At 44.9% G+C, this 26,555-nt stretch overlaps 1 protein-coding gene across 3 annotated transcripts in view; it reads left to right on the top strand.

The window, feature by feature from the left end:
* Positions 1–26,031, top strand: part of ECE2 (endothelin converting enzyme 2) — a 103,995-nt gene extending 77,964 nt beyond the window's left edge. For 2 of the 3 annotated variants that reach the window (XM_083177411.1, XM_083177410.1), the window contains exons 11-19: positions 5,272–5,382; positions 5,482–5,580; positions 12,825–12,902; positions 13,150–13,253; positions 13,435–13,545; positions 15,993–16,060; positions 20,131–20,321; positions 21,027–21,122; positions 21,206–26,031. In XM_083177411.1, coding sequence (XP_083033537.1) covers positions 5,272–5,382; positions 5,482–5,580; positions 12,825–12,902; positions 13,150–13,253; positions 13,435–13,545; positions 15,993–16,060; positions 20,131–20,321; positions 21,027–21,122; positions 21,206–21,382 — 1,035 coding nt within the window. In that variant the 3' untranslated portion in view covers positions 21,383–26,031. The remainder of the gene's footprint in view (positions 1–5,271; positions 5,383–5,481; positions 5,581–12,824; positions 12,903–13,149; positions 13,254–13,434; positions 13,546–15,992; positions 16,061–20,130; positions 20,322–21,026; positions 21,123–21,205) is intronic. The other variant, XR_014471764.1, reaches the window with a different exon arrangement.
* Positions 26,032–26,555: the final 524 nt, after the last annotated feature.

Genomic DNA, 26,555 nt, shown 5'->3' with positions numbered 1-26,555 from the left:
TCTTGGAGGTCTACAGACATTTCCTTTGACTTCATGTTTGGTTTGTGCTCTGACATGCACTGTCAAGTGTGGGACCTTATATAGACAGATGTGTGTCACAACCCGGCGCGGCACCAGACCTGGCACCGGCTACTCACCCCTCCGCGTTCACCGGTCCTGGCGCCGTGATGGTGCGGGGCTGGCTGGATGCAGGCGGCGGATAGTCCGGAGGCTCCCCAGTCTATTGGCGGGTCCGGCAGCAGCACAGACGCCGGCTCCCGGGACTGGGCGCCGCCATGTTGGGCAGGTCACGTGATCGGCACTCAGTGCTTCTATTTGATACCTCCTCTCTCCACTAGGGGGCCGGACCTTGCTGGGCTGAGGTATAAATTCCAGGAGGCTCTTAGCCTCATTGCTGGAACAACTCGTCAGCTGTCAGCATCTCTCTGCAGCTCCTGGTTGTGTATGGTTCTGCTGATCCTGCTCTCCTGCCGAATCCAGCTCTCCTGTCCCAGCTCTGATCCTGTTCCTGCTCCTGTGTGTTAACCCGTTCCTTCCTGTGATCCTGATATTCCAGTTCCGTCAACATCTCCTGTAGCCGTGTCGGCAGTCTTCAGTTTCAAGCCTCATCTTTTTGACAAGTTGTCAGTTTACGTTTAAACCAAGTTTGGTCCTTTTCAGTTCTCATTTATTCTAAAGCCAAGTGTGCCGTTTTCAGTTACAGTAGCCATCCGGTCAAGTCGTCAGTTCCTCCGTCAGCATTCTCCGGTTTACGTCATTCACATCTCAGTTTTGCCTCAAACATCCCGGTACTCCCTACGATCCTCCTACTCCTGTCCTGATCCCTACCCTGAGCGGCTCATCCTGTCCGCTCCATCTAGGGCACCCGTGGGTGCTCCAAGTGAGGGGCCGCGACCTGCTGTCCAGACGCAGCGAAAACCAAACTTCCTTGCGGGGGTCCCTGGAGAAGACCGCTGGGCAGTTAGACTCCGCGCCCTCGCTTTGGAGTATTCGTCAAAACCCACTGCCCAAAATATATGCAGAGGTCGTATATCCAACCTGCCAAGTTCCAAGGGCGTTCCGCCCCAGTCTCGCCTGAATCTGAACCTGAGGTGGGTCCTCAAGATCCTCCGGCCGTGATAGTTTGTTCCAGCCACATGGATTCCGCCTCAGGACCTGGTATTGGGGCCGATCTACTTCAACAGATTGCGGCCCGTTTGGAGGGGCTGGAGAATACACAGAGGCAGTTGGCTCAGGGCCTTCAAGACATTGCGCACCGACAAGATCTTCTACAGACATCCTTACCTAAGGCACCATCTCGGCCTCCAGCGGATTCTGCCCGTTCTCCGACTGGCGCATCCTCCGCCTCCAATCAGCTCCATTTGCCTTCTCCAAGCAAGTTTGATGGAACACCCAAGCAGTGCCGCGGTTTTTTAAACCAATGCGATGTTCATTTTACTTTGCAGCCTGGTCTCTTCCCGTCAGACAAGACGCGTGTAGCATACATAGTTTCTTTGTTATCCGGAACTGCTCTGGACTGGGTCTCTCCACTGTGGGAGAGGGATGATCCTCTTCTATCAAACTATCGTGACTTCATTGCTCAATTTCGTCGTATCTTTGACGAGCCTGGGCGCAATACTTCCTCGGCTATGGAGATCCTGCGCATACGGCAGGGGAATCGCTCAGTAGCTCAATACGTGGTACAGTTCCAAACTTTAGCATCAGAGGTTAGTTGGAACGAAGAGGCTCTATTCTCAGCCTTCTGGAGCGGTTTATCAGAGCGAATCAAAGACGACCTGGCGACACGAGATCTTCCTGAGACTCTAGACGAGTTGATCTCCCTCTGTAACAAGGTTGATCTACGATACCGTGAGAGACAGACGGAGAAGAACAAAGGAGAGCGTCCCCGTACCTATCCTGTACCTCGTCCTCCTCCCGTGCCTACTCCACCTCCTGAAGAACCAATGCAGGTGAACCGGGCTCATCTATCAGTCGAGGAGAGGCAGCGGCGTCGACGAGAGAATCTTTGCCTATACTGTGGCGAGGCCGGCCATCTAATCGCCCAATGTGTAAAGCGTCCGGGAAACTCTCGGTCCTAATAGGGTCCGGAGAGGTCCGATTAGGACAAGTCCAATCCTCTCCGACTTGTCTAGATCCATTACTTGCGGTTCAGCTCTCCCTCAAGGAGAACGTCAACGTCTCAGCATTATTAGATTCTGGAGCTGCTGCTAATTTCCTGTCTCAAGAGTTTGTTCAGCAACATAAGATCCCGTTATTAGAATTAGAGACCCCGATCCGTTTAACCGCAGTCGATGGTAGCCCCATTCCACAAGGCCTGATATCCTGCTGTACTACCCCTTTGACCCTTCGGGTAGGCGTACTCCACCAGGAACTAATCAAATTCCTGGTCATTCCCCGAGCCTCCTTTCCCATGGTCCTAGGCCTTCCCTGGCTAAGAAGACACAACCCGCAAATCGACTGGTCTTCCATGCAGATCCTTTCCTGGAGCTCTTCATGCGCTAAATCTTGTTTGGATAGAGTAGTTCCTCTGTGTAATACCGAGACCAAACCACTATTTGAGGTTCCCGTTCCCTATAGATCTTTCCTGGACGTATTCAACAAGAGGGCGGCTGACGTCTTACCACCTCATCGGAGGTGGGATTGCCCTATTGATCTGATACCTGGATCCAGTCCTCCCCGTGGACGCATTTACCCCCTATCCCTGACTGAGACTCAGGCCATGTCAGATTATATCACCGAGAATTTACAGAAGGGGTTCATTCGCCCCTCATCTTCCCCCGCGGGAGCCGGATTTTTTTTTGTAAAAAAAAAAAGACGGCTCTCTCCGTCCCTGCATCGATTATCGAGGACTTAACGAGATTACTATTAAGAATCGATATCCTCTGCCCCTCATTCCCGAGCTCTTCGACCGAATTAAAGGTGCTAAAGTTTTCTCCAAGTTGGATCTCCGTGGGGCTTATAATTTAATTCGCATCAGAGAGGGGGATGAATGGAAGACGGCCTTCAACACAAGGGATGGGCATTACGAATATCTCGTAATGCCCTTCGGACTTTGTAATGCCCCGGCCGTCTTCCAGGACTTCGTGAACGAGATCTTCCGGGACCTTCTTTACACGTCAGTTGTGGTTTACCTCGACGACATTTTGGTGTTCTCTCGGGATCTGGACACCCATCGGGACCAGGTCAAGGAGGTCTTAAGTCGTCTCCGTCGGAACAAATTGTACTGTAAACTGGAGAAATGTATCTTTGAACAGTCTGCCGTACCTTTCCTAGGGTACATTGTGTCCGGGCAGGGTTTACAAATGGACCCCGAGAAAGTAGCAGCTATTCTAGATTGGACGAAACCCACAACTCTACGTGCGGTTCAACGCTTCTTGGGGTTCGCAAACTACTACCGCAAATTTATCCAAGGGTTCTCTTCCATAGTCGCCCCCATTACGGCCCTCACAAGGAAAGGAGCTAACCCTGCCAACTGGTCCCAAACAGCCGTAGATGCTTTTGAAAAATTAAAGCAAGCTTTCATTACAGCACCTGTCCTCAGACAACCTGACATGAAACACCCCTTCGTTCTTGAGGTCGATGCCTCATCCGAGGCGGTAGGAGCTGTCCTCTCCCAGTATGGAGAGGATGGGAAACTTCATCCCTGCAGTTTCTTTTCCCGCAGATTCGCTCCAGCTGAGCGCAACTACCCCATAGGAGAACAAGAGCTACTCGCGATCAAACTAGCCCTGGAGGAATGGCGATACCTTCTAGAGGGAGCGCAACATCCGTTTACAGTCTACACCGACCATAAGAATTTGCTGTACCTTCAGTCAGCTCAGTGCCTCAATCCTCGCCTGGCCCGGTGGGCACTCTTCTTCACCCGGTTCCAGTTCAAATTGTCCTTCCGTCCTGGCTCCAAAAATACCAAGGCAGATGCCCTATCCCGGTCCTTCTCACCCTCTGAGGAGGAGAGATTAACACCACCAGTGCTGGACTCCATGGTCTTTGCGGTTACTCAGGTGCCTACCCCTCCGACCGGCAAAACTTTCGTGCCCACTGAATTGAGACCGAAGCTGCTGAAATGGGCTCATCAGTCTAAATTCACAGGTCATCCCGGTGTTCATAAAACATTGGACTTTCTGCGACGTTCTTATTGGTGGCCCTCTCTTCGTAAGGACGTTCACTCCTATGTCTCCGCATGTCCAGTGTGCGCTCAACATAAGTCACCTCGCCAGGCTCCTGCCGGGAAACTTCGCCCACTGTCCATTCCAGCCCGTCCCTGGTCTCACCTCGCGATGGACTTCATTACGGACTTACCCTCCGCTGAGGGTTTCAATACCATTTGGGTTATCATCGACCGTTTCTCGAAGATGGCCCATTTTGTGCCCCTCAAGGGCTTACCAAGCGCCCCATCACTTGCCCAGTTGTTCATTTCTCACGTCTTTCGTCTTCATGGCCTCCCAGAAGAGATCATTTCGGACCGCGGAGTGCAGTTTGTGGCGAGGTTCTGGCGTGCCCTCTGCTCAGCTCTTAATATTCAGTTAAAATTCTCTACCGCTTACCACCCCCAAACAAATGGGCAAACCGAGAGGGTAAACCAGGATCTCGAGACCTTTCTTCGGTTATACCTCTCCTCGTCTCAGGATAATTGGGTGGAGTTACTGCCTTGGGCCGAATTCTCGCACAACAACATGTACCATAGTTCTTCTCAAACTACTCCCTTTTTTGTGGTTTACGGTAGACACCCCCCCTCCGGCCGTGATAATGTGTGCCTTTCCAAATCATGTCCAGTCAACTGAATTTACCACAGGTGGACTCCAATTAAGCTGTAGTAACATCTCAATGTTGAACAATGGAAACAGGATGCACCTGAGGTAAATGTTGCGCTTCATGGGAAAATCTGTGAATGCTTATGTATATATGATTTCTTAGTTTTTTTATTTTTAATAAATTTGCAAAAATCTCCCCCAAACTTTTTTTTTCATGTTGTCATTATGGGGTATATTGTGTAAACTGTGTAGAATTTTGAGGGGAATAAAATTATTATAATAATATACCAGTATGTGGAAATGTTTTATAGCATAGCATTGATCATGCACAATCGATAACTTTTACTGCATTTTAAATTTGGCTTCACTAAGCCCACCTCATTTTCTACTTTACTGATTTCTTTCTAGGTGTCATCTAAAGAGTTATCCTTGGACCTCTCATCCATTTTAGTGTCCCATGTCATCTTACTTTACTGGTTCTTCTTTCTTTATCACATATCATTCTCCCTCTCCATTGCAGTCCTGCACTCCTCGCTGGCAGACATGCTTATCCAACACAGATGATACGCTTGGATTTGCTCTGGGATCACTCTTTGTCAAATCCACGTTTGATAAGAACAGCAAAAACATTGTAAGTTTTCATAACAAGAAATACTCATTAGGACACCTGATAATACTCATAATCAGATGTTTATAAATCGTAATAATCTGCACTTTACCTTTCCTTCAGGCTGAGCAGATGATCGTTGAGATCCGATCAGCATTTGAATACACACTTGGAGCTCTATCATGGATGGATGAGAAGACACGGAGAATAGCAAAGGAGAAGGTGTCATACAATGCTTGGTTCTAATTTTTCCAGTTTTGCTTCATCCACCACTGTTACATATCAATTTTGTTCTATGCATAAACCCACACATGTATCACAAACATGCAAACACTCGCCTGTGTATAATGCATTTTCTCGAGAGGACCAGAGTTGGAGGCGATCAGTAAGTTTATTCATAATAACAAAATGAGAGATTCATTTAGCTGCAGTAATTTCAGCTATTTGATAAAGCAGCCAAAGCAAGTGGTGTAACTAGATATGTGTAGGCCCCATAGCAAAAAGTTTGTAAGGGCCACTATGTACCACCCATTGGTGAAAAATGTATATAGCACATGACTTTGACAGGTTATTTTGTGGGTCCAATAGCAGCTGCACCAGTGGTAGTTACACCCTTGGCCAGTGCAATTCATTTAGAAGCCTGCAATCAACTCATGACTAGTCCTGACTCTGAGGTACAGAAGGAGCAGCCGTCAGCCAGCCTGCTCAGATCTCATGTGCTGGCGCAGGCTGGCGGACGGCAGCTCCATCTACAGGGACGTGCGTCCCCATAAGCAAGGCGGTGGGGAGCGAGGGCAGGCTGGGGCAGAGCGGGCGGAGTGGCAGAGCCAGGTGAAGGGCTGCTAGCCTCCAACTGAACGGAGCAAGCAAGTGTCTCATCCGCACGTGCCCCTTCTGTCGCAGGATGGCTGCTGGCGGCTATTGGTGATAGAATCGCCAGGAGCAGATCAAATGAGAGCTGCTCCTTCTGTAGCACTTCATGCAGATTTTTCTCACACCTTCTAATGGTGTAATGATTTGCATGAGTTGCAGGTTAATTTCAAGATTCTAATCTAATAGCACAACCTGCAACCAATTTAATCTTCTTTTTAATGACAAGTTTTCATGCTTCTGTAAGAAAATACAGTAGTTTAAAAAAAATAGTACATAGAGCAGTGTTAAAGGGCATACACACAAAGCGATTTTGTGTTCTCTTCTAAGCGATCTGACTAGATTGCTTAGAAAGTAAGCACAGATGGCTCTGTGTGTATGTTCCCTAGTGATGGCATTACGCAGTCCCACATGTCGCTATCGCCCACTAGTTGATCTAGTCAAATTGCTTAGCAAGTGACTGCAAATCGCTGTGTACAGATTGAGCAATAGCGATCTAAAGGGGTGTACACACAGAGCAAATTTGTGCTATTTTCTAAGCAATCTGACTAGATTGCTTAGAAAGTCAGCACAGATCTCTGTGTGTATGCTACGAGAGATTAAATATCTCTTGCTAACTAAGTCAGTGCATGCAGTCAAAATCTAGTCAGATTGCTTAGCAAATGACTGCAAATCTCTCTGTATGTACAGAATGAGAGATACTGATCGCAATCTCTCATTCTGAACAACTACCCAGTCTTTTTTTGCTTAAGCAAAATTGCTTAGCACAAATCTCTGCATGTGTATGTGCTCTCCATGGGAGATCTTGACACCAGCAAAATTGCTTAGCAAAATTGCTTAGCACAGATCTCTACGTGTGTATGCCCCTTAAGTCATCCTGAACCACTACCCTGCCTTTTTTTATGCTTAAGTAAAATCACTTAGCAAAACCGCTTAACAAACCGCGTAGCACACTTTGCTGCATGTGTATGGGCTCTCTATGGGCGATCTAGACACCGGGAAATCGCCAACCCTAAATAGCTAAGCAAAAACGCTTAGTAAACGTCTCAACGTGTGTATAACCCTTTACAGTTTTGATTGTGTCAGTTTGTTAACAGATTTTGGTGTAGATGCCACTTTCCAGTCAACATTTGATATTGCATAATGTGTCAGTAAGTGTTGTCAATGTTGCTGGTTTTTGCGTTACAAAATTGGCAGTAATAAATATCTGAAGGATTAGCAACCCTTGTGGATACTCAGCAGTGACATTCTAGCAATGCTGCCGATTCTCAGGTGTTACTACTTGTTTGTGAAAGAATGACATTCTTCCTTTCTAAAGCTCATCTATAGTCTTAGTGGGCATATTGTCGGGACAATAAAATAGATTCAGACAATCCTGCCAATATTGCTGGAGGATAGGATAATTTGAATCCATGTGTATTTTATCTCCACATCCTGAACTTGCACTCAAATCAGCTTCTTGCCAACACAGTGATCTCTCTTGCCAAGCCGTGTAAAATGATCTCTCGGTCTTGCCGCCACCAATTAGCTAGATACTAGAGAAACAAATAAAATGCACTAATTGCAGACTGAAAACAAAAAAACTGCATCAAGCATCGAGAAAAACCCTTCACAACAAATAATGTGGTTATATGAGAATATAGCATGTTTAATCAATAAAGGGGTCTAGGTTACAAGTCCCACAGGCAACTTTTGGAATAAATGCATGTGAAAGTCTGATACTGCGGAGTAGAAGGTTAGTGATAAAGAGCACTTCATGCTAATAATAAAATAAATACATAAGTCTTGTAACACTGTAAGGGCTGCTATCTAATAACAGGACCTCTGCCTAATTTACTGTAGTATTGGAGTAGTGGTCACTATATGGCATAAGGGTCAATCGTAACAGACAATCTTTCTTGCATTTCCTTTCCAAGGGCAGTATTCAATGAGAAATATTCTCCGTGCATGGTGAGAGATTTTTTCTCTCGCCGTGCACTCGCCCTGTTCCGGAGGGCTCGCTGCCACTCCTGCTCCCACTATTCAATGTGGTGAAGACTCGCTGCCACTCGCGGCGAGTCTTAACCCCTGCAGCGGACGAGAGTCCGCGGCAGGGAGCTGGCAGGGAGCCGTGGGACGGTGGCAGCCAGGGAGATTAAAGTCTCCCTGGCTGCCCCAGAACATATGTGGAGGGGAGGAGGGCTCCCCGGGACCCAGGCAGCACAAGCTGCCCCCCCCCCCCCCCTATAGCCAGCGGGGGACCCAGTATTCACTGCACCCGATCGTACATATGTAATGATCAGATGCAGTGAATATATGAATATCTAATGAGCGGCTTGAGAGCTCCGGCCCCCTGCTGGCTGCTCTGTGTAAAAAAAAAAAAAAAAAATTTAAAAATATATTTTTTTAAATTAAATATATATTCATGTGCTATAAGCACATGAATAAAAATAACATGCCCCTTCACAGAAAAAAAATCCTGATTTTTTGACACCAAAATTTAAAAAAAAAACCTTTTAGTTTAAAAGTTCACATTCCAGTTCTCCATGAAAAGATGGAGAATTGCTACACGGAGAGACACGGCGAAAATCACTTAAAAAGACGGCAAAAAAATCACATTGAATAGGGTGGTTCACTTTTGGAGAGCAAAATGCTCCTTCCAACGCAAAAATAGCACAAACTCGCCATAAAACAAGGCAAATTTTTCTCATTGAATACTGGCCCAAGTCATTATTTGTAAAAATGTGTTTTTTTATTGTCTACCATGCAAATTATTTTGCTTTATAATGCAATAAATGTAGTTAGGATGAGCTGAAGTTCTTTAAATAGAATATTAGATATGGTTACAAAATGTGGAGATTAGACAATAACGGGGTCCCCCCCAAGCAAGTAAAAAAAGGGGCAGACTAGATGGGCCAAATGGTTCTTATCTGCCGTCAAATTCTATGTTTCTATGTTTCTATGTTTCTAGATTGCATAGTTTTATGTGTAATAAGTAAAGGGAATAGTAGAGATCGCTCCATAGACATCTCTTATGCTTCACCTTTTACACTGGGTATCTGTCACCCAGGATATTACAGAGACTCCAAAGATTTCCCAGGATGATAGACACATGGGGGTATTTCATATCCAAAATGACCAGGCTCAGCACAACAGAATAATAATAAAACTTTAGGATTAGGGGTAAAATGTAATTGGGTGCCATTCTTTCGACAGCCAAAAAATAGCACAATATCGCACATGTGACATTTGCAATTTTAACCTAAAAAGTCAGAATTCGCATGCGGTTTCTGACGATTTTAAATTCAAGAAAATGTGCGATTATTAAGACGTGCAGTTTTTAGTAACGATAATGTGTGATTTTTTTTCGGCATGGGAGTGTGCGGTTTTAAGTAAAAATAAAAAGAATGGTGATCACACTTGCTGGTTAGCACTGGACAGGGTAACTGGGGGAGTGGGGACAATAACGGGGTCCCCCCCAAGCTTCTTCTGTCCCGGGCTGAAGCCTGGGGCTGTCCCCGGCGTCCCAGGGCTGATAAAATAAGGGTAAAAAATTGATTTAAAACAATTGCTTTTTACAGTCCAAGAAGGCCTCCTCCACATGCTGGGACTTGGCAAACCACAAGTCCCAGCATGCGTTGCATTAATGGGCCCCCTTAGACTTGTCGTTCACCTGTAAAAAGAATGTTAATATAAAGACGCACACACAAAACCTTATTACATACATTTTACACAAATCCATTCACACATCCTTCCTCGCTCTCACAAAGCTGGTTCTCCAGCGCAGGTCACCCCAAACGGATAGTGGAGTGCAGGGCCGGACTGGGACCAAAAATCTGGCATTTTGAGCACATAGGCCCACCTGCTATGGCCACACAGGCCCACCTGCTTTATGACACACACTGTAATGCCCATTGCACATTATGGAACACACGTGGTCCCATTGTCAACCACTCTTGTACTATGGACCTGTGCGCGGTGAAGCCGAATGTGCCAAAAGGGGGTCGTGGCCTTGCAGAAAAGGAGATGGTTTAGGGACAGGGAGATTGATAGCAAGGAGTGTGACAGTAGGGGCGCTGGGAGATTGACAGAGGTGATGCAGTGAGGAGAGTGACAGCAGGGACACAGCATAAGGGATATGATTAATACATACCTTTCAGGGTCCTCCTGAATAACACTTTAGGGGGAACCCAGTGGCAAATGCAGGATTTTGAAAGGGGGGTTTCCAAATAAGTGGTTACAGAACCAATAAAAACTGCCCCACCCCCATAGATAGCCAACAAAGCCCCCCCCCCCCATATATATCCGGCACAGTCCCCCATAGATAGTCAGCATAGCCCCTCATAGACAGCATAGCCCTCCATAGACAACAGCACCCCAAGGCAGACATGTCAGGTGAATTCATCACCCCCACCCACGCTGCAATACAAACATTACAGACACAAAACACAACTTCCTTCTCCCTCTCCCCCAGACATGTGCTAGTTACCTGCTCCCTTTTAGAACTTTAATGATTACTGCCGGAGCCCCTGCACCACTCACCTCAGTTTGTGTCACTGAGTGTACACAGCTTCCAAGTTCCGTTCTCTCCTCTCAGGCTGTAAACACGTGAGAGGACTCCCCCTGCCTGTCAGACACTGCAGCTCAGTGTCATAGGGGAGAAGAGGCAAAGACAGGAACGTCACTTGAACAGCCCACCCGCGCCGCTCAGAACAGAGGGCTGTGTGTCGGCGGGTCAGGCACATCATGATGCCGATGCATCATGATGTAATAATGCAAATGACACACCTACCTGGCGCCCGCTCAACACAGTGATGCGCGCCTAGGAGGCGGCGCTGAAAGCACTTAAAAATGAAATCACAAAATCGGCCCAGCAGGCCATCGGCCCTTTGCCAGAGTTACCAGATGACCAGTCCGGCTCTGGTGGAGTGAGCCAGGTCCCTGGCATGGAGGTCAGTGGGATTCCCGGTGCTGGTTTCTTTTATATGAGGTAACCCCATTTTTTCCACTGTATTTGGGGAATCAGTACACACTTTTTTAGACAGAACCATCTACAGGTCTCACTCCTCTGTGCATGATTCTGTCAAACTCGTCAGCCTGGATCTGCTCTATTCTGTGTGCGACTTTGGGTAATGGTCTATGAGAAAACATCTGGATGCAATTTGTAAAGTGTGATTTTGTTGACATATCAAAATGTGCGATTTTTACGGCAAGACGTGCAAATTAAATTGCAATTCACACCCTATTACATGGGAAATATTTAGAAAACATGCAAATTTGGCCATTTCTGTGTAAAAAAATTGCACATGTCTAAAAATCGCACCCTATTACATTTCGCACCTTGTTTAAAAATAGTTTATCTGTATCTGAGATTCTTCAGTTGACCTCTGGGGCCGGATACTATGCACATTTGATATTACTCTTTCATTTAAATTATTATTGTTGCACATGTCCCATAGATGAAGCCTAAAAACGGTCAACCCCCAACTGTCACATAGGTAGTCCCACCACTGTTGCAGTATATATTGCAGCATTGAATGTCTGTCTGACAAAAGTTAGCATAGAATTTGATGCAGGTAAAAGCCTCTTGGCCCCTCTAGCCTTTTGGTAAAAATCGACCCTACCCGTATTTATTTGTATGGATATCTTTATGCTTATCCCAAGCATATTTAAATTGCTCTGCTGTATTAGCCTCTACCACATCTGATGGAAGGATATTCCACTTCTATCTAAAATTGTCTCAATAAAAACTTCTTTGCACAAAAGTTTACTGTGCCTTTATATGCACTACATGTTTGTATTTGTAATTGTATGTAGGGTGCAGTGCATCAAACGTCAGATCACATTATAAACATTCTTTGTAACATTTACTAGTCTGGTTGCTTTATTAGGCTACACACTTGTCAGGGAATCAAGGTTGACATGCTGCTAATGCTACAATAATGAATGCAAGTTACTGTAGACATGTGAAAATAGCCATTTTCGATATGAAATGTAGTGTGATCACAGATATGTCCAAGTCTGATGTCCATACAACCAAACAGTGGCCATTCCTTACCTAGTTCCACAGTGCTTACCTTTAGGTATCCAGGGAAACGAAGAGCTCCTACATGTTTATAGAATTCATTGATGCATCCTTATTTCTTGTAGAGCATGGTGGCATGAAGACATGTAACCCAAATGTGACTAGTGTTAAATATCCAACTTAGCTATTTCCAACAAGCCAAGGTATTCCATTTTGCCTAGTCTAGAGCTACATTTTTTAACCTGTGTGTTAAATATCCATAGCTGGTAATGTTTCAAGTATTTCTTTGGTTTGGAGCATGTGGTATAAGGAATTAGGGTAGTAAACCCTGGAGCGTGGCCTGTTGGTGATATATGAAGGGAGAGCTAAGAAACTGGTATTTAGAAAGGAAACGAAGGTGAAGGCATGTACTGTACAGAGACCGATTATATACAAAAGCAGATTATATACAGCAGCAGATAATATACAGAAACAGATTTTATACAGCAACAGATAATGTACAGAAACATTATATACAGTGGCAGATAATAGCCATGGCTACAATGGGATGTGTGTTCTCAGTGATTTCTTATGGACTCTGTCTATGTTCCAGGCAGATGCTATATACGACATGATTGGATTTCCTGAATTTATTCTGGACACCAAGGAACTGGATGAGGTGTATGACGGGGTGAGATAAGACTGGATAATGGTGATAAAAATGAGTGTGAGGCTCATGACATTCACTAGATAACAATATAACTGTTGTACGATGGGATTATTAAAGGCTGACTCCACCTTATTAGTAGATATTTTGTATGAATGATCTATACCCATTTCATCTACTTACCTCTATTATTGGGGTTTATTACCTGCGATCCCCATTGTTGCACTCTTGGGAGCCATGCTTCAGAAATAATTTGTATCCCCTTCTTTAGTTTGAGGTGTCTGAGGAGTCCTTCTTTCAGAACATGCTGAATTTCTACAATTTCTCAGCCAAGCTTATGGCCGAACAATTAAGGAAGCCTCCAAATAGAGAACAGTAAGTGGCTACTGCTTATATTACTCACAAAACACATGAACTTACTGTACAGGCACAATTGGATGTCTTGATGCAGACAGCAGTTGGTGTGTGCGTATAGATGAGCCATGTACATACAGTATGTTTGTGATTGGCAGACACACGTTATTTGCATTTATCATATGGCTGACTCTCTTTGCAGATGGAGTATGACACCTCAGACTGTAAACGCCTATTATTTACCAAATAAGAATGAAATTGTCTTCCCAGCAGGAATCCTCCAGGCTCCTTTCTACGCCCCCACACATCCAAAGTATGTATGCCAAGCTTCCACCATGAACAATACACATGTTCAAAAGAGTAATAAATAAATAACGATCATCTTTACCAACATAATTACATTTCAAATAGAAATCCTCAACAAATACCAATTACCATTATAGGGGACAAACAACCTCACATTCCAAGGTGGAAGAAAAACTCATATTTCTAATTAATACCGTTATTCAGAAAGTACTCTGAATTAAAATGTAATAATATACATGACAGTTAGGGTTATGCCCCCCATACATGGTCCGTTTTTGCGGTCCGTTCTGTACTTTTAAAGTACACATCGTATCGGATCGCATCCCTTGTGCATGCATTGTGCATGCACTGCGATCCGATACGATGTGTACCTAGTACAAAAAGTATGTGCAGCACATACTTTTTGTACCGTACTATGGCCCTTATTCTGGTTGGTGCGGTCGAGCCGCATATGCGGCTCCGACCGCACCAGACGAATCCCCGCCCACCATACGGTTCGCCACGGCCGTCCGTACACGGACGGCTGGCGAACCGCACGAAAATGGTGGAGGCGTACGCCTCCACCATGCTGGGAGCTGCCCCCTGCATTCGATGGTCGTCGACCATCGAAGGCAGGTCCGCACGCCGCGGCAGCTCCCGCAAGCTGAGACCACACGGACAATCGTCCGTGTGGTAGCTTGTATGGGGGCTGAAAGCTGACATCCGGCGACGTCAGCTTTCCGCCCCCATGAGTGGCGTCATGCCCTCATTAGCATGCGTACGCCCCGCGTTTGCATGGGAACGCCCATGAAACGCGGGGCGTACACATAGGGAAATGAGGGCATGATGCCTCTCACGCCCCTATACGCCCCCTTTGCGGCGGACGAAATCCGTCTGCGGCGAAGGGGGCTGCACATGCGCAGATTCACCTCTGCGCATGTGCAGAGTAAAAACATCGGCGGTACGGCCGCACGCGGGCCGTACCGAGCCGATTAGAATAAGGGCCTATGTGATACGCGGGAGCGCGCATCGCATAGTACAGAACGGAGCCGGCAAAAACGGAGCATCTATATGCTCCTTTAGGCTGTGAAAGAAGTGCATTAAGGTTGGCGTTAGCCAATGTTTACCAAAGGTTGCCGGCATTATCACCATCCGGATTCTATAACCAATCTTAGAAAACAATTAGTAATATATATAATATAATAAAATAAAATAGTGTCCGTTTGCTGTCCCTAAAATTATGCCTCCCTTCCCTACACAGAGGCCTGTACAGTCTTTATAGGAATCCAGATATGACTGTTTCTCATATTGTATGTGTGATACATATTGGGGGAAATTTACTAAGCTAAATTCCTGAAAAAACATCGTATTTGCATACGAAAATAAGATTTTTTTGGTGTATTCTTATTTTTGGCATTTACGAATGATTCTATTGGCCGCCTAGCGGCCAATCAGGAGCCGAGAAAGCCGTCAGACTGGCAATACGAAATTCGTATTAGCGGCCATATATATACAGCCGCTAACACAAATCATTACGCCATCAGAGGGTTACAAAGCAGTCGGATTTGACTGCTTTGTAAATTCCCCTCCGGAACACGAGTTTGAATATGGCTGAAACAGCCGTATGCAGTTGTAGTCATTCGTATTAAGAATACGAATACAACATTTTGTATTCATATTCGTAGTAAATTTCCCCCATTAAGTGCACATCACGTAACCATTGACATATAGGAGGGTATTCAATCTAGGATCACGGCTGTCGATCCCTGCCGACAGCCGTGATCCTGGCCCGTTTGCGGTAAGCCCGACAGCTGAATGACAGGTAGGATTCAATGTCCCACCTGCCGATCGCCGCAAAGGGGGCGTGGCCTCAAAAATGGCCGCGGATTGGCGATCTGCGGCCGGGACCGCGACAATCCACGGCGGTTATCGGCAGAACGGGCCCGACAGCTTCTAAAGTCCGGCCGTGATCCGCCTTCAATTCTGTCACTAAAGACATTGAATAGAGAGCCGCCGCTATTTTCCCCGTTGGGAATAACGGTGGCACATTGAATACCCCCATAGCCTGAACAGCCAGGATCCTAAAGACAACTGAATCTTTATAGACTGCAGGAATTCTGAATGTGAAATAATCTATTACCATATGTTTATCTATATTCCATTAGTTTCATGGCCTCAAGCACATAGAAATACTGTATTATTGCTGAAAAGCCTGTAATGTAAAAGTCTTCACATGTACAGTGAGCTCCATTTATATGTTAATGGGTCAAATAATGTACTGCGGCAAGTTCCTGAGAAATGCATGCGTGGTTCACTAACTGCATTACTATTCCGTCATCTTATCCTCTTGCACTATCCTACTCACTAATTGACTATAACAATTTTAATTGATTGATTTAATACCAATAATTCCTAATCTTTGTCTATTCCTTCTAGTGCACGCTATTCATGTTTTTTCTCCCTTTTCTTCTTCAGGGCTCTAAATTTCGGGGGTATTGGGGTGGTGATGGGACACGAACTGACACATGCATTTGATGATCAAGGTTTGTAACTTAATTACTAGGTTGGAAGTTGATTAGCTGGGAGTGGAGTTTAGGATGAGCACTAATTTTCATGGAAATAAATAGATCATCTGTAGCAATGCGCAACACAAAAACTATGTAAGTCGCAAAAACAGTTTACAGAGAACATTTATTCAAATAAAAACTATCATCACATATGCAAATTAAACACAACAGAGCGTTCAATTTAAAAGAATACTAGCTCATGAGCCAGTGGCAGAACTTGTGGGCGGGGAGCGCAGGTGCAAAAATATAATTTGGGTCCCCCTCCTCCCAACCCAAATTTACACAGCAATGGGTGACCGGGAGATGCAGAGGGTGACAGGAAGAGGCAGGGGGAGGCAGTGAGTGACATGGAAACACAGTGGGTGACAGAAAGAGAGTGACAGGGGCAGCAATGGGCTCCTTAGTTCTATGGGGCCCCGGTGTACTGCACCTGCTGCACCACTGATAGTTCCGCTTTTGTAATGAGCTGTATTACTGGTATAAGAATATTGAGTTAGCTAAGAGTAGGGTCCCAGTTAATTGTAATTTAATAATAAACACTAATAAGCCTACTTATCATTTTCTGCTCATAGGTCCCCAAATATCGCAGCAATAAGGCATTCCATTCAAATGTATCAAAAATGTTTTGCTATGACCAGGGGCATTTTAAGAGAGAGCAGCCTCCACCAGCTGGGCCCCCTCCTCTGCCGGGAGCAGCGCAGCACAGTAGGGTCTGAGCACTTGAGACACTACTGCGCATGCGCAGTTCCCTGAAAAATTGGCGTAGTGGCTATTTTTACAGCACTGCTGCATGAGTCTGAACACTAGAGCAGTCAGACTCCACTGGGCAAATCGCCAGAAAAAGGTGTAGCTGGCATTTTTCCGGCGATTCCCACAGCACTGGTGCCTCAGTCACTGGACTCCGGAGGGTAAGTATTAAATAAATGGGTGTATCCTCTGCAGTGTGGCCCCCCTGGGACTCAGGGGCCTGTGTGCACTGCAGACACTGCACCCATTATAAATACGCCACTGGCTGGGACAGAAGCTTGAATATTTGATTGATGGGAAGATGATGTTGATTGATGGGTAGGGATGAAAAGATCCCTCTCCAGAGATAATGCTTTTTTGGGCACAAAGCAGCTTACACCATCTGATGGTGTTTGGCAATGGACGCAACTCCAAAAAGCTAAGCTTTTTGGACCTGGGTAAATAAATCCATGATCCTGTCTCCTTTGACAATAATGGGTAATACGGACTGCTGTGTTTCCCTAATAGCCTGATGCAGGTGATATCACTGGTGTCTCCTGTGTTAGGTACTAATTTAATAACCCCGACATTTAAGTCATTTGATATGTTAAAATGGGGCCTGATAAATGGGCTCCTTGCTTTTGCAAGGCATTGTGAATAAATACAGTTTAAATGCTTTTTAGAATAATGATTTATTATCCAAACATCCCTTTACCATTTTTTCACAATGAATAACATGTACAGGTACAGTCCTTGTGGTATCCGGATGACAGGTCCACGCCATATAGTCAACATACATTAGGTCAATAGGTCCACATGTAAAAGGTCAACAGTGTTCATGGTCATCATGTACAGTGGTTCAACATATATTTTTTGGGGGGGGGGGGGGGGGGGGGGTTTGCATTTTTTTCATCTTTTTCATACTTTACCATCCATGTGCACTACGATTGGCAGTAGTAACCTGATGCATGGGCACACAGTGTACTAATTGGGATTCCATGTGCTTTGACTAAAAAAATGTCACACACAAAAAAAAATGTTGTCTACCTTTTTGTGTTGACCATTTCCATGTCTACCGTTTCAGGTGTCAACCCAATGACCCTGTCGACCATATGGGGTCGACCTATTGCCTTTCGACCTAATTAGGGCATTGATCCATATTAAGTCCTGGCAATGTGCCTCGGTTTTGGATTTGCAGATTGCTGTTATTATCCTGTCTTATTTTCTGTCAGTTCCAATGCAAAGCTAATGCCTGCCGATATTGTGGTGTTTAGGATTGGTTGTCCTTTGGAGCCTATATACTGTAATGTATACATTCAGCTAATTGCAACGATTTTGTTGTAAAATGATGGAATTCCCACAGAATAACTGCATGTTTGGGCAGCTTTAACTTTAGACTATGGGGGAATTTACTAAGATGGGAGTTGTATTTCACACGGGATGTTGCTATTGGCAACCAATCAGAATCTACTTATTTATTTAGCAACTTCTAGAATAGGCATATCCAACCTGCGTCCCTCCAGCTGTTGTGGAACTACACATCCCAGCATGCCTTGCCATAGTTTTAGCATTCCCTTATAGCAAAACTGTGACAAGGCATGCTGGGATGTGTAGTTTTTACAACAGCTGGAGGGACGCAGGTAGGACATGCCTGTTCTAGAAGATAATAGATAGTATCTGATTGGTTGCCCATAGCAACATCCAGGTCCGTCTTTCCCATTGGGCACGATAGACACTTGCCCAGGGGCCCTAAGACCTAGGGGCCCAACCCAATGGGAAAGACAGAGGGGATCCGGGTGCAATTCACGGGGGGAAGGCTGCCGGGGGAAGTTCTCCCGGCAAACTAATTTTTCCGCGGAAGGCTGCGAAGGGGGGGGGGGGGGGGGGGTGTCCTCCCGGCAGACTAACTCACAGGGGGGGGGGGGGGGGGGGGGCTGGCAGTGGATTACTTTGCCCAGGGGCCCTCTCTAATGTTAAGATGGCCCTGGCAACATCCCATCTGAAGTTCCATCCCCATCTTAGTAAATGTCTCCCTATACCTTTTCCAGGGGCAGTTCAAGAGAGGAGAGGGCAAGTGTGCAGTCTCCGTTTGGTACTGCCCCCTTCTTTCTGGCAGTGCCTTAGACTTGGCTTTGTGCCAGTCTACTGCGCAAATGCAGGTCTCTTGGAAAATGGTGCAAGCGCCTTATTCCTGAAGACTTCTGTACTCTACACATGTGCAAATCACTGTAAAAATGTCCACAGCTGCATTTCCTTGAGACTTCATCTGCTCTGCAACACAATGCCGTCTGTGTGCACTCATTATAAATACACCATTGACCTTTCAACAGGTAGCCACACACTTAACAGCAGGCAAATTGGAACAAAACAACAGATATGGCTTGATGAAAGCAAGTTTTTCTACAGAATTCACATCGAAAGCTCTTTAGATATTTAATTTTATTCAACATATAATTTAATGATTAATTGAATATGTGTGCACGGTGAAAACCAAATTTGGTAAAGAGCATTTGTTTTCTTAGATTGCAGTCTATCCACACAAATGTTTTATATTGCAAAATTCAATAGAAATGTCACAAATTACATAGATGTATTTTTTACTGTACCAGTATCCAGTTATCAGTTTGCAGTGAGATCACAATAAATGAATAAATGTTCTACATATGCTATTGCTGTGTACTCAATAATGCTGCTTTCAGACCGCAAAACTGGCTTTGACCAGGTATTTTAAAATGTTTCTAAAAACGGAATGCCAGCTAAAACCCCTTTCACACTGCATGTCTTTAAACAGTATTTCAATGCAGTTTTTGTTACTTCACAACACTGAACCCGTTTTAACCCATAGAAAACAGTGGATGAAAAAAAAACGGGTCTGAAACGGGTAGGACCCTGCTTTATTACCGTTTAGAACAGGCATGTCCAAACTGTGGCCCTCCAGCTGTTGTGAAACTACACATCCCAGCATGCCTTGCCATAGTTTTAGCATTCCCTAATAGCAAAATTGTGGCAAGGCATTATGGGACTTGTAGTTTCACAACAGCTGGAGGGCCAGAGTTTGGACATGCCTGTTTTAGAACTACCAGTTCAATAGAACCGGTAAATTCACTCTGCACCTTTCAGACTGCACAAATTACCGTTTTAAAACGGTAAAAAAACTGAAAAATAATGGGTAAAAAGTGCGGTCTGAAAGGGGCTGTTTTGAGGCAGTGTTTTGTTGTGTAGTTTGTCATTGGGTCTACAATCTCAGTTATTCTTTTCTGAGAACCCATAGTTGCTTAGGGAAGTACAGCCTAGTCATTCTCTGATCATTTCTATTACAGGTCGGGAATATGATGAGGAAGGTAACCTGCGTCCATGGTGGCAAAACTCATCTCTGGAGGCATTTAAAAACCGTACTGAGTGTATGGTCAGTCAGTATAACTCTTATACTGTGAATGGGGAGAAAGTGAATGGACGACAAACACTTGGGGAGAATATAGCCGACAATGGAGGCCTAAAAGCAGCATACCATGTGAGTGACAGACTGTAATAGCACTCCATTTATACAAGAGTTTATATATACCACTATAAGGGCGGTATTCAATCTGTGCCAATATTTCCCACAAATACTGGCACTCCCCTATTCAATGCTGTCAGTTTTGTCTATTTATAAAGACAAAACTGTTTTGTCGGAAACAGGCGTGGCTTGTCGAGTCTGCAGCTGTTTTTCGATAATCCGTAGCCGTTTTCGGAAGCAGTGTAGTGTCGGAAGCAGGCGAAAACAGTTGGGATTCCGACTATGGGGATGTTCGGACAGTCGGAATCCCGGATTGAATACCCCCCTTTGCATCTTCCAGGCTCTAAAAGCCCAAAATACACTACTGCAAGAAGTCGCAGATCCCGCTTGACCGCCTGGGAGCTCGATCACATACGATATATCATATTTGCTCCATACGATATATCGTGTACGATCTCATTCAGCCCTGCTGGAGGCTGTCTGATACAACAGATTTTACGTGCAGCACCTCTGATCTCCGACTCAGATCTAATGCGCACAGGGCCGCACATCAAATCAGAATCAGAGACAATACATATACGATTTTCCACTTTTCGGACGATTTCTCGGCCCGATCTGTTGGAATTAGATTAAACGTGGTCAAATCGCACTAGTGTATGGACAGCTTTAGTCTACCTCTGTCTCTGAATTAAAACCATGATCACTGCATTCTCATTTCAGGCTTACAAATCTTGGCTACAGAAACATGGAGACGAGAAACGTTTGCCAGGAGTAGGACTGACAAACCACCAGCTCTTCTTTGTAGGATTTTCACAGGTGAAATACACATCTGTTAAATGACTGTAGTGATACATCCTATTCAACTACAATGTTATAAGTCATCTCACTCTGTCTTGTAGGTGTGGTGTTCTGTGCGGACCCCTGAGAGCAGCCATGAAGGACTGGTTACAGATCCCCATAGTCCAGCCAAATTTAGAGTTATTGGGACCCTGACAAACTCAAAGGACTTTGCTGAACATTTCAACTGTCCCAAGGGGACCCCGATGAACCCAGGAAAATACTGTGATGTGTGGTGAAAGATTGTACCCACACATTAGTGTGAATGCAAGTGCTTAGAAAATTTAAGATGGATGTGTGACAAATGTGACTGACATTTAAGTGCCATAGCAAAGTATGTTATTGCCTTATGCATGTGATGGTAAAGTCTGTGTGTTTGGCAAATGCATGTGATGGTAAAGTCTGAGTGATTGGCAAATGCATCTGATGGTGAAGGTCTGTGTGATTGGCAAATGCGTGTGAGGGTGAAGGTCTGAGTGATTGGCAAATGCATGTGATGTAAGGTCTGTGTGACAATAAATATGAGTGTGATGGTTAAGTCTGTGTGATTGTGAAGCTGAGTGTCACTGAAATTTGAGTGTGATGATAAAGTGAGTGTGTTTGACAAATGAGTGTGATGGTAAAGTGTGTGTGATATATCTGTATGATGTGTGACAGTATGTGTGCATTATTACACGTGCATAGCATACATGTGCTTATTATGAGAAAAGTACAGTAATTCAGTTCTTTCTCTCCATCCCTAGATTAACCATGAAGCACACAAAGCGCATGCTTGTTTTCCCTAGCTATCAGGCCGTTACATATTTCTCTGCCCCACTCACTGCGTCCACATTTGTTTTGCGTCACTACACGGTAACCATCGGCCAACAGCGCTCAGCTTGGCATAGAGTTTAACTTTTAATCAGGCCCTTAATATCTTCTCAGTTAAGTAATGTAGGTGTTGGGGTGGGCAACATTGTTGGGCTGTGCTAAGCGCACCAGTGGACTTAGGGGGTGATTCAGGTCCGATTTCCTTTCCCTGGCTGATGGTGCAGGTCCTCGCATGGGCAAATATGCGCATGTACAGACCCCTGTGCAAACGCCTTTGGCGAGTATCACACTCACCGGGTCGTTTGCTTTGTGAAGGGAGGGAAGGGGCGGGTAGCGGAATAACCAGTGTTTTCTGGGCATCCCCATAAAAAACTCTGGGTGTTCCAAGCTGAGCACCGCTGCCCTATGTTTTCAGTGCTGTTCATGTGTCCTGTCATTTCTCAAACCCAGCCTGTAACATGTCCGATAGGAGCTGATTGGCTGGTTGTTTATCACGCTCTGTATTAAAAAGGCTTGCTTTATTATTATTATTATTATGGAGGTATATAATGCAGGCCAGTCTTGCCCAACATCCACTATGCAGACATATCTGAAGCTACAAATCTGTTCAGATTTCCCTTGAACTCTCCCAGGAATCTGATCGAACCCTGGGCTAAATTTTCACTCTATTCACTTCAGATCAGGTCTATATTGGACCCCTGGCGGCTTTAGATCAGATGGGTCTTTGGTGCAGCACCAAAGATTTCTTTGTCCAATGGATCTGCACATCTGATCTGAGGGAGCTCAGATTTGGCCTTTTTCTTCAGATCGTTCTGTCAGATCCATCTGAACCAGAAGAAAACAGGCCAGATCTGACTAGTGTATGGGGGCCTACACTTACCATCTTTTAGAAGCCCTGTACACACACACATCGATTTGCTTTTGATTCGATGTTAGATTCAATTTTCTATTAGATCTGGCATTAGATCTTTCCATTTGATTTGGCATTAGATCTGTACTTTTGCATTAGATATGTACATTGTACAGATTTGATTTACTAGATCGAATTCGATATTTCCTTGGCTGCACAGTAGATTTTTTTGTTCGATTTTGTGAAAACGGGAGCGCGCATCGAATGTAGATCAAAAGTGACACACAAAAACATTCGTTTTCGTTTAGGATTCGATTAGATTTTGCTTCTATAAGCAAAATCGAATCGAAAATCGCGAAAAATCGATGCATGTGTATAGGGCTTTAGCTTGCTAAAAGTAAAATTTACTTCCATTATAAACGGTTATCTCCCCCTCTACTCCATGACTCAAGACAATATAGAAAGAATGTCTGCTATCTTATATTACAAGCTCAAATGTCATTAGCCTGACTATAAATTAACAAATGTGTTAACTAGCAGACTGCAAGCGAACCTCTTTTATACCTTTCACACAGCTGTATTGTTATCTCTCCTTTGCTATGCCAGCTTTGTGCTGTCTGATGAGCCTATGCTGGATGTGTGCTGTCTGATGAGATGGTGCCGGATGTGTGCTGTCTGATGAGATGGTGCCGGATGTGTGCTGTCTGATGAGATGGTGCCGGATGTGTGCTGTCTGATGAGATGGTGCTGGATGTGTGCTGTCTGATGAGATGGTGCTGGATTTGTGCTGTCTGATGATTCGGTGCTGGAATGTGTGCTGTCTGATGAGCCGATGCTGGATGTGTGCTCTCTGATGAGATGGTGCCGGATGTGTGCTGTCTGATGAGATGGTGCCGGATGTGTGCTGTCTGATGAGATGGTGCCGGATGTGTGCTGTCTGATGAGATGGTGCTGGATGTGTGCTGTCTGATGAGATGGTGCTGGATGTGTGCTGTCTGATGAGATGGTGCTGGATGTGTGCTGTCTGATGAGTCGGTGCTGGATATGCGCGGTCTGATGATTCAGTGCCGGATGTGTGCTGTCTGATGATTTGGTGCTGGATGTGTGCTGTCTGATGAGTCTGTGCCCGATGTGTGCTGTCTGATGATTCGGTGTCGGATGTGTGCTGTCTGATGAGTCGGTGCCGGATGTGTGCTGTATCATGAGATGGTGCCGGATGTGTGCTGTCTGATGAGCCCTGCCGGATGTGTGCTGTCTGATGAGACGTGCCGGATGTGTGCTGTCTGATGAGACGTGCCGGATGTGTGCTGTCTGATGAGTCGGTGCTGGATGTGTGCTGTCTGATGAGTCGGTGCTGGATGTGTGCTGTCTGATGATTCGGTGCTGGATGTGTGCTGTCTGATGAGTCGGCGCTGGATGTGTGCTGTCTGATGATTCAGTGCTAGATGTGTGCTGTCTGATGAGTCGGTGCTGGATGTGTGCTGTCTGATGAGACAGTGATAAAAAATAAATGATGCTGCATGTGTAAACTGATAGAAACATGCGTTGATGATGCTGATGCTACCTGTCTGGAGTGTCAGCTTTTTTTCACCACACACCTGACCGTCTGCTGTCATGGGGACCCTGTTTTCGGAAGAGACTAATTGCCCCAGCAATCCCACTTTTTTGCACTGTATGGAACACATATCACGCTGGCATCATGCTTCTGAGATTAGAAACTATTAAACATCACAAAGAGTTCTGCCACGTGCACCCAAACACTGTACAATCAGTTTATAGAATTCGCTATCTTTCGATGTTCACAAGTGTGGCAGAAATGGGGATATGTTGAAAATGATCCAGTAGTGACAAACTTCGACCTCCCAAAGGAACATCAGGGGATCTATACATGAAACAGGAGATGCTAAAGGAAAAATAAATAAATAAACCATGCCTTAATTGCCAGCACACACCAACACAAAGGAATAGTCATAAAAGCTGAAACAAGTAGCAACACAGCACCACAAAGTGTGATCAGGTACACCATACGTTTTGAACGTTTTAGTGAGGTGTACACTGTTTCACACTTTGGACCAGATGTATCAAGCTTCAAAAAGTGATAATATGCAGAGTGATAAACAACCAGCCAATCAGCTCCTATCTGTTATTTTTCAAACCCAGCCTGTAACATGACAGTTATGAGCAGGCTGGTTGTTTATCACTCTGCATTTTATCACTTTTGAAGCTTGATATGTCTAGCCCCTCATGCAAGGAGTTCGGTTAAGCAATGCTCCTTTTCCTTCCCAGGTATCGTACCTATAACAGGGGAGGGTCACTGCCAGCCTGTGGAAGAAGAAATATTATTACAGGATGGAAACACTTTACTGAGGCACAAGGTCAGACTGGCTTTGAGTTCCTAGAGCATGCTTAGGCTACCTGCGGCTAGCCATCTGCTGCTCAATTGCAGCATTAGGTACCTCTCATCCGTTCATTGTCAGTTGTAATGCAAGAACTGGAGAAGAAAGGTTGCGTAAGTTTGTCCTAGGAAAAGAAAGGCAGTAGGTGCAAGCCAATTAATAGGAGGGAATGGCTATGTGCTGTTACATTGGTAGACCTGTTGTCCATTCCCTCCACACCTACCTCACACTGTGACATCTGCTGCTTCTCACATACATACACGCTGTGTGCTGATAAAATGGACTTAAGGAACTTACTCAGGAGGCAGCCTTTCTATAGTGACCTGCTGAGAAAGTTTGTGATCAGTTGTTAATAGCTTGAGATTTTTGCCAAATACATGAAAACTATTGAAGGCTTCACATGAGACATGTAAGTCTGCCCTTAACCATTGATGTCATGCAATCCATTGCGCTATTTGTTGTCCTTGTGTATTAGGTAGCATTAGCTCCGTTCTTTAAAACATGAGGCCTCAAAATGGGTCTCAGTGGAGCACACAGGTTATAGTACTCAATCGTCTTAGTACAATACAGGGAGCCCTGTGTGTGAACCACCACGTGGCAGTGCCCAGTCTCGCGTTAGTCGACTTTATTTCAAGCACGAAGATATTTCACAAAACATGCAATGTTTGCATATAAAGGTACCCTTACTATAGTTTGACCAAGTGGGTAGCTGAGAACTGCACAATTCCTCATTATATGATGTTACTGTTACCGAAAGCTTGTGGCTTCTCCATTACCGTGTATTTGTGAAAATATTTTATTTTTTCATGTTTATTAAACCCAGCAGAATCTGTCTGGCTCTCTGTACTGGAAAGTTATTAACTGATATATATATATATATTACACACAGTATGTCATACACTCTAAGGGTGCGTGAGTGCATGTGTGTATAGTATAGTGTGGCTTGTGTGTGTGTGTGTGTGTGTGTGTGTGTGTGCAAATATTTGGGCCCTCTTGATCAATTTCCATGTTTCAAAAAAAAACCTGTAATAAGTTATATATCCTGTGCAGGGTACACGTTTTGGAGTTTTTCACCAGGTTAAAAAAATGGCAAAGATTTGCCTTCCCGTTTGCAATCATGGGTATCTTTGCATGTTTTTGAGAGTACATTTTCACCAATGCCATTTCACTTTTTTTTGTGTGGGGTGTGGGGGGGGGGGGGGGGGCGGGCAAATCAGCATTGGTGAAATACACATGGTCTTCATTGATCCTATAGTTTTCGCCCAGGCCAAAAAATCTGTACTAAAATTGAACAGGCAAATCGAATTCTCCCCCCCCCCCCCCCCCCCAAAAAAAAAAAACCAGGGGGAACACTGC

Source organism: Crinia signifera, chromosome 3, assembly GCF_055691185.1.
Source record: "Crinia signifera chromosome 3, ASM5569118v1, whole genome shotgun sequence".
Lineage (NCBI taxonomy): Eukaryota > Metazoa > Chordata > Amphibia > Anura > Myobatrachidae > Crinia > Crinia signifera.
The sequence above is the reverse complement of the archived record's forward strand: the minus strand, read 5'-3'. Positions and strand labels throughout refer to the sequence as shown.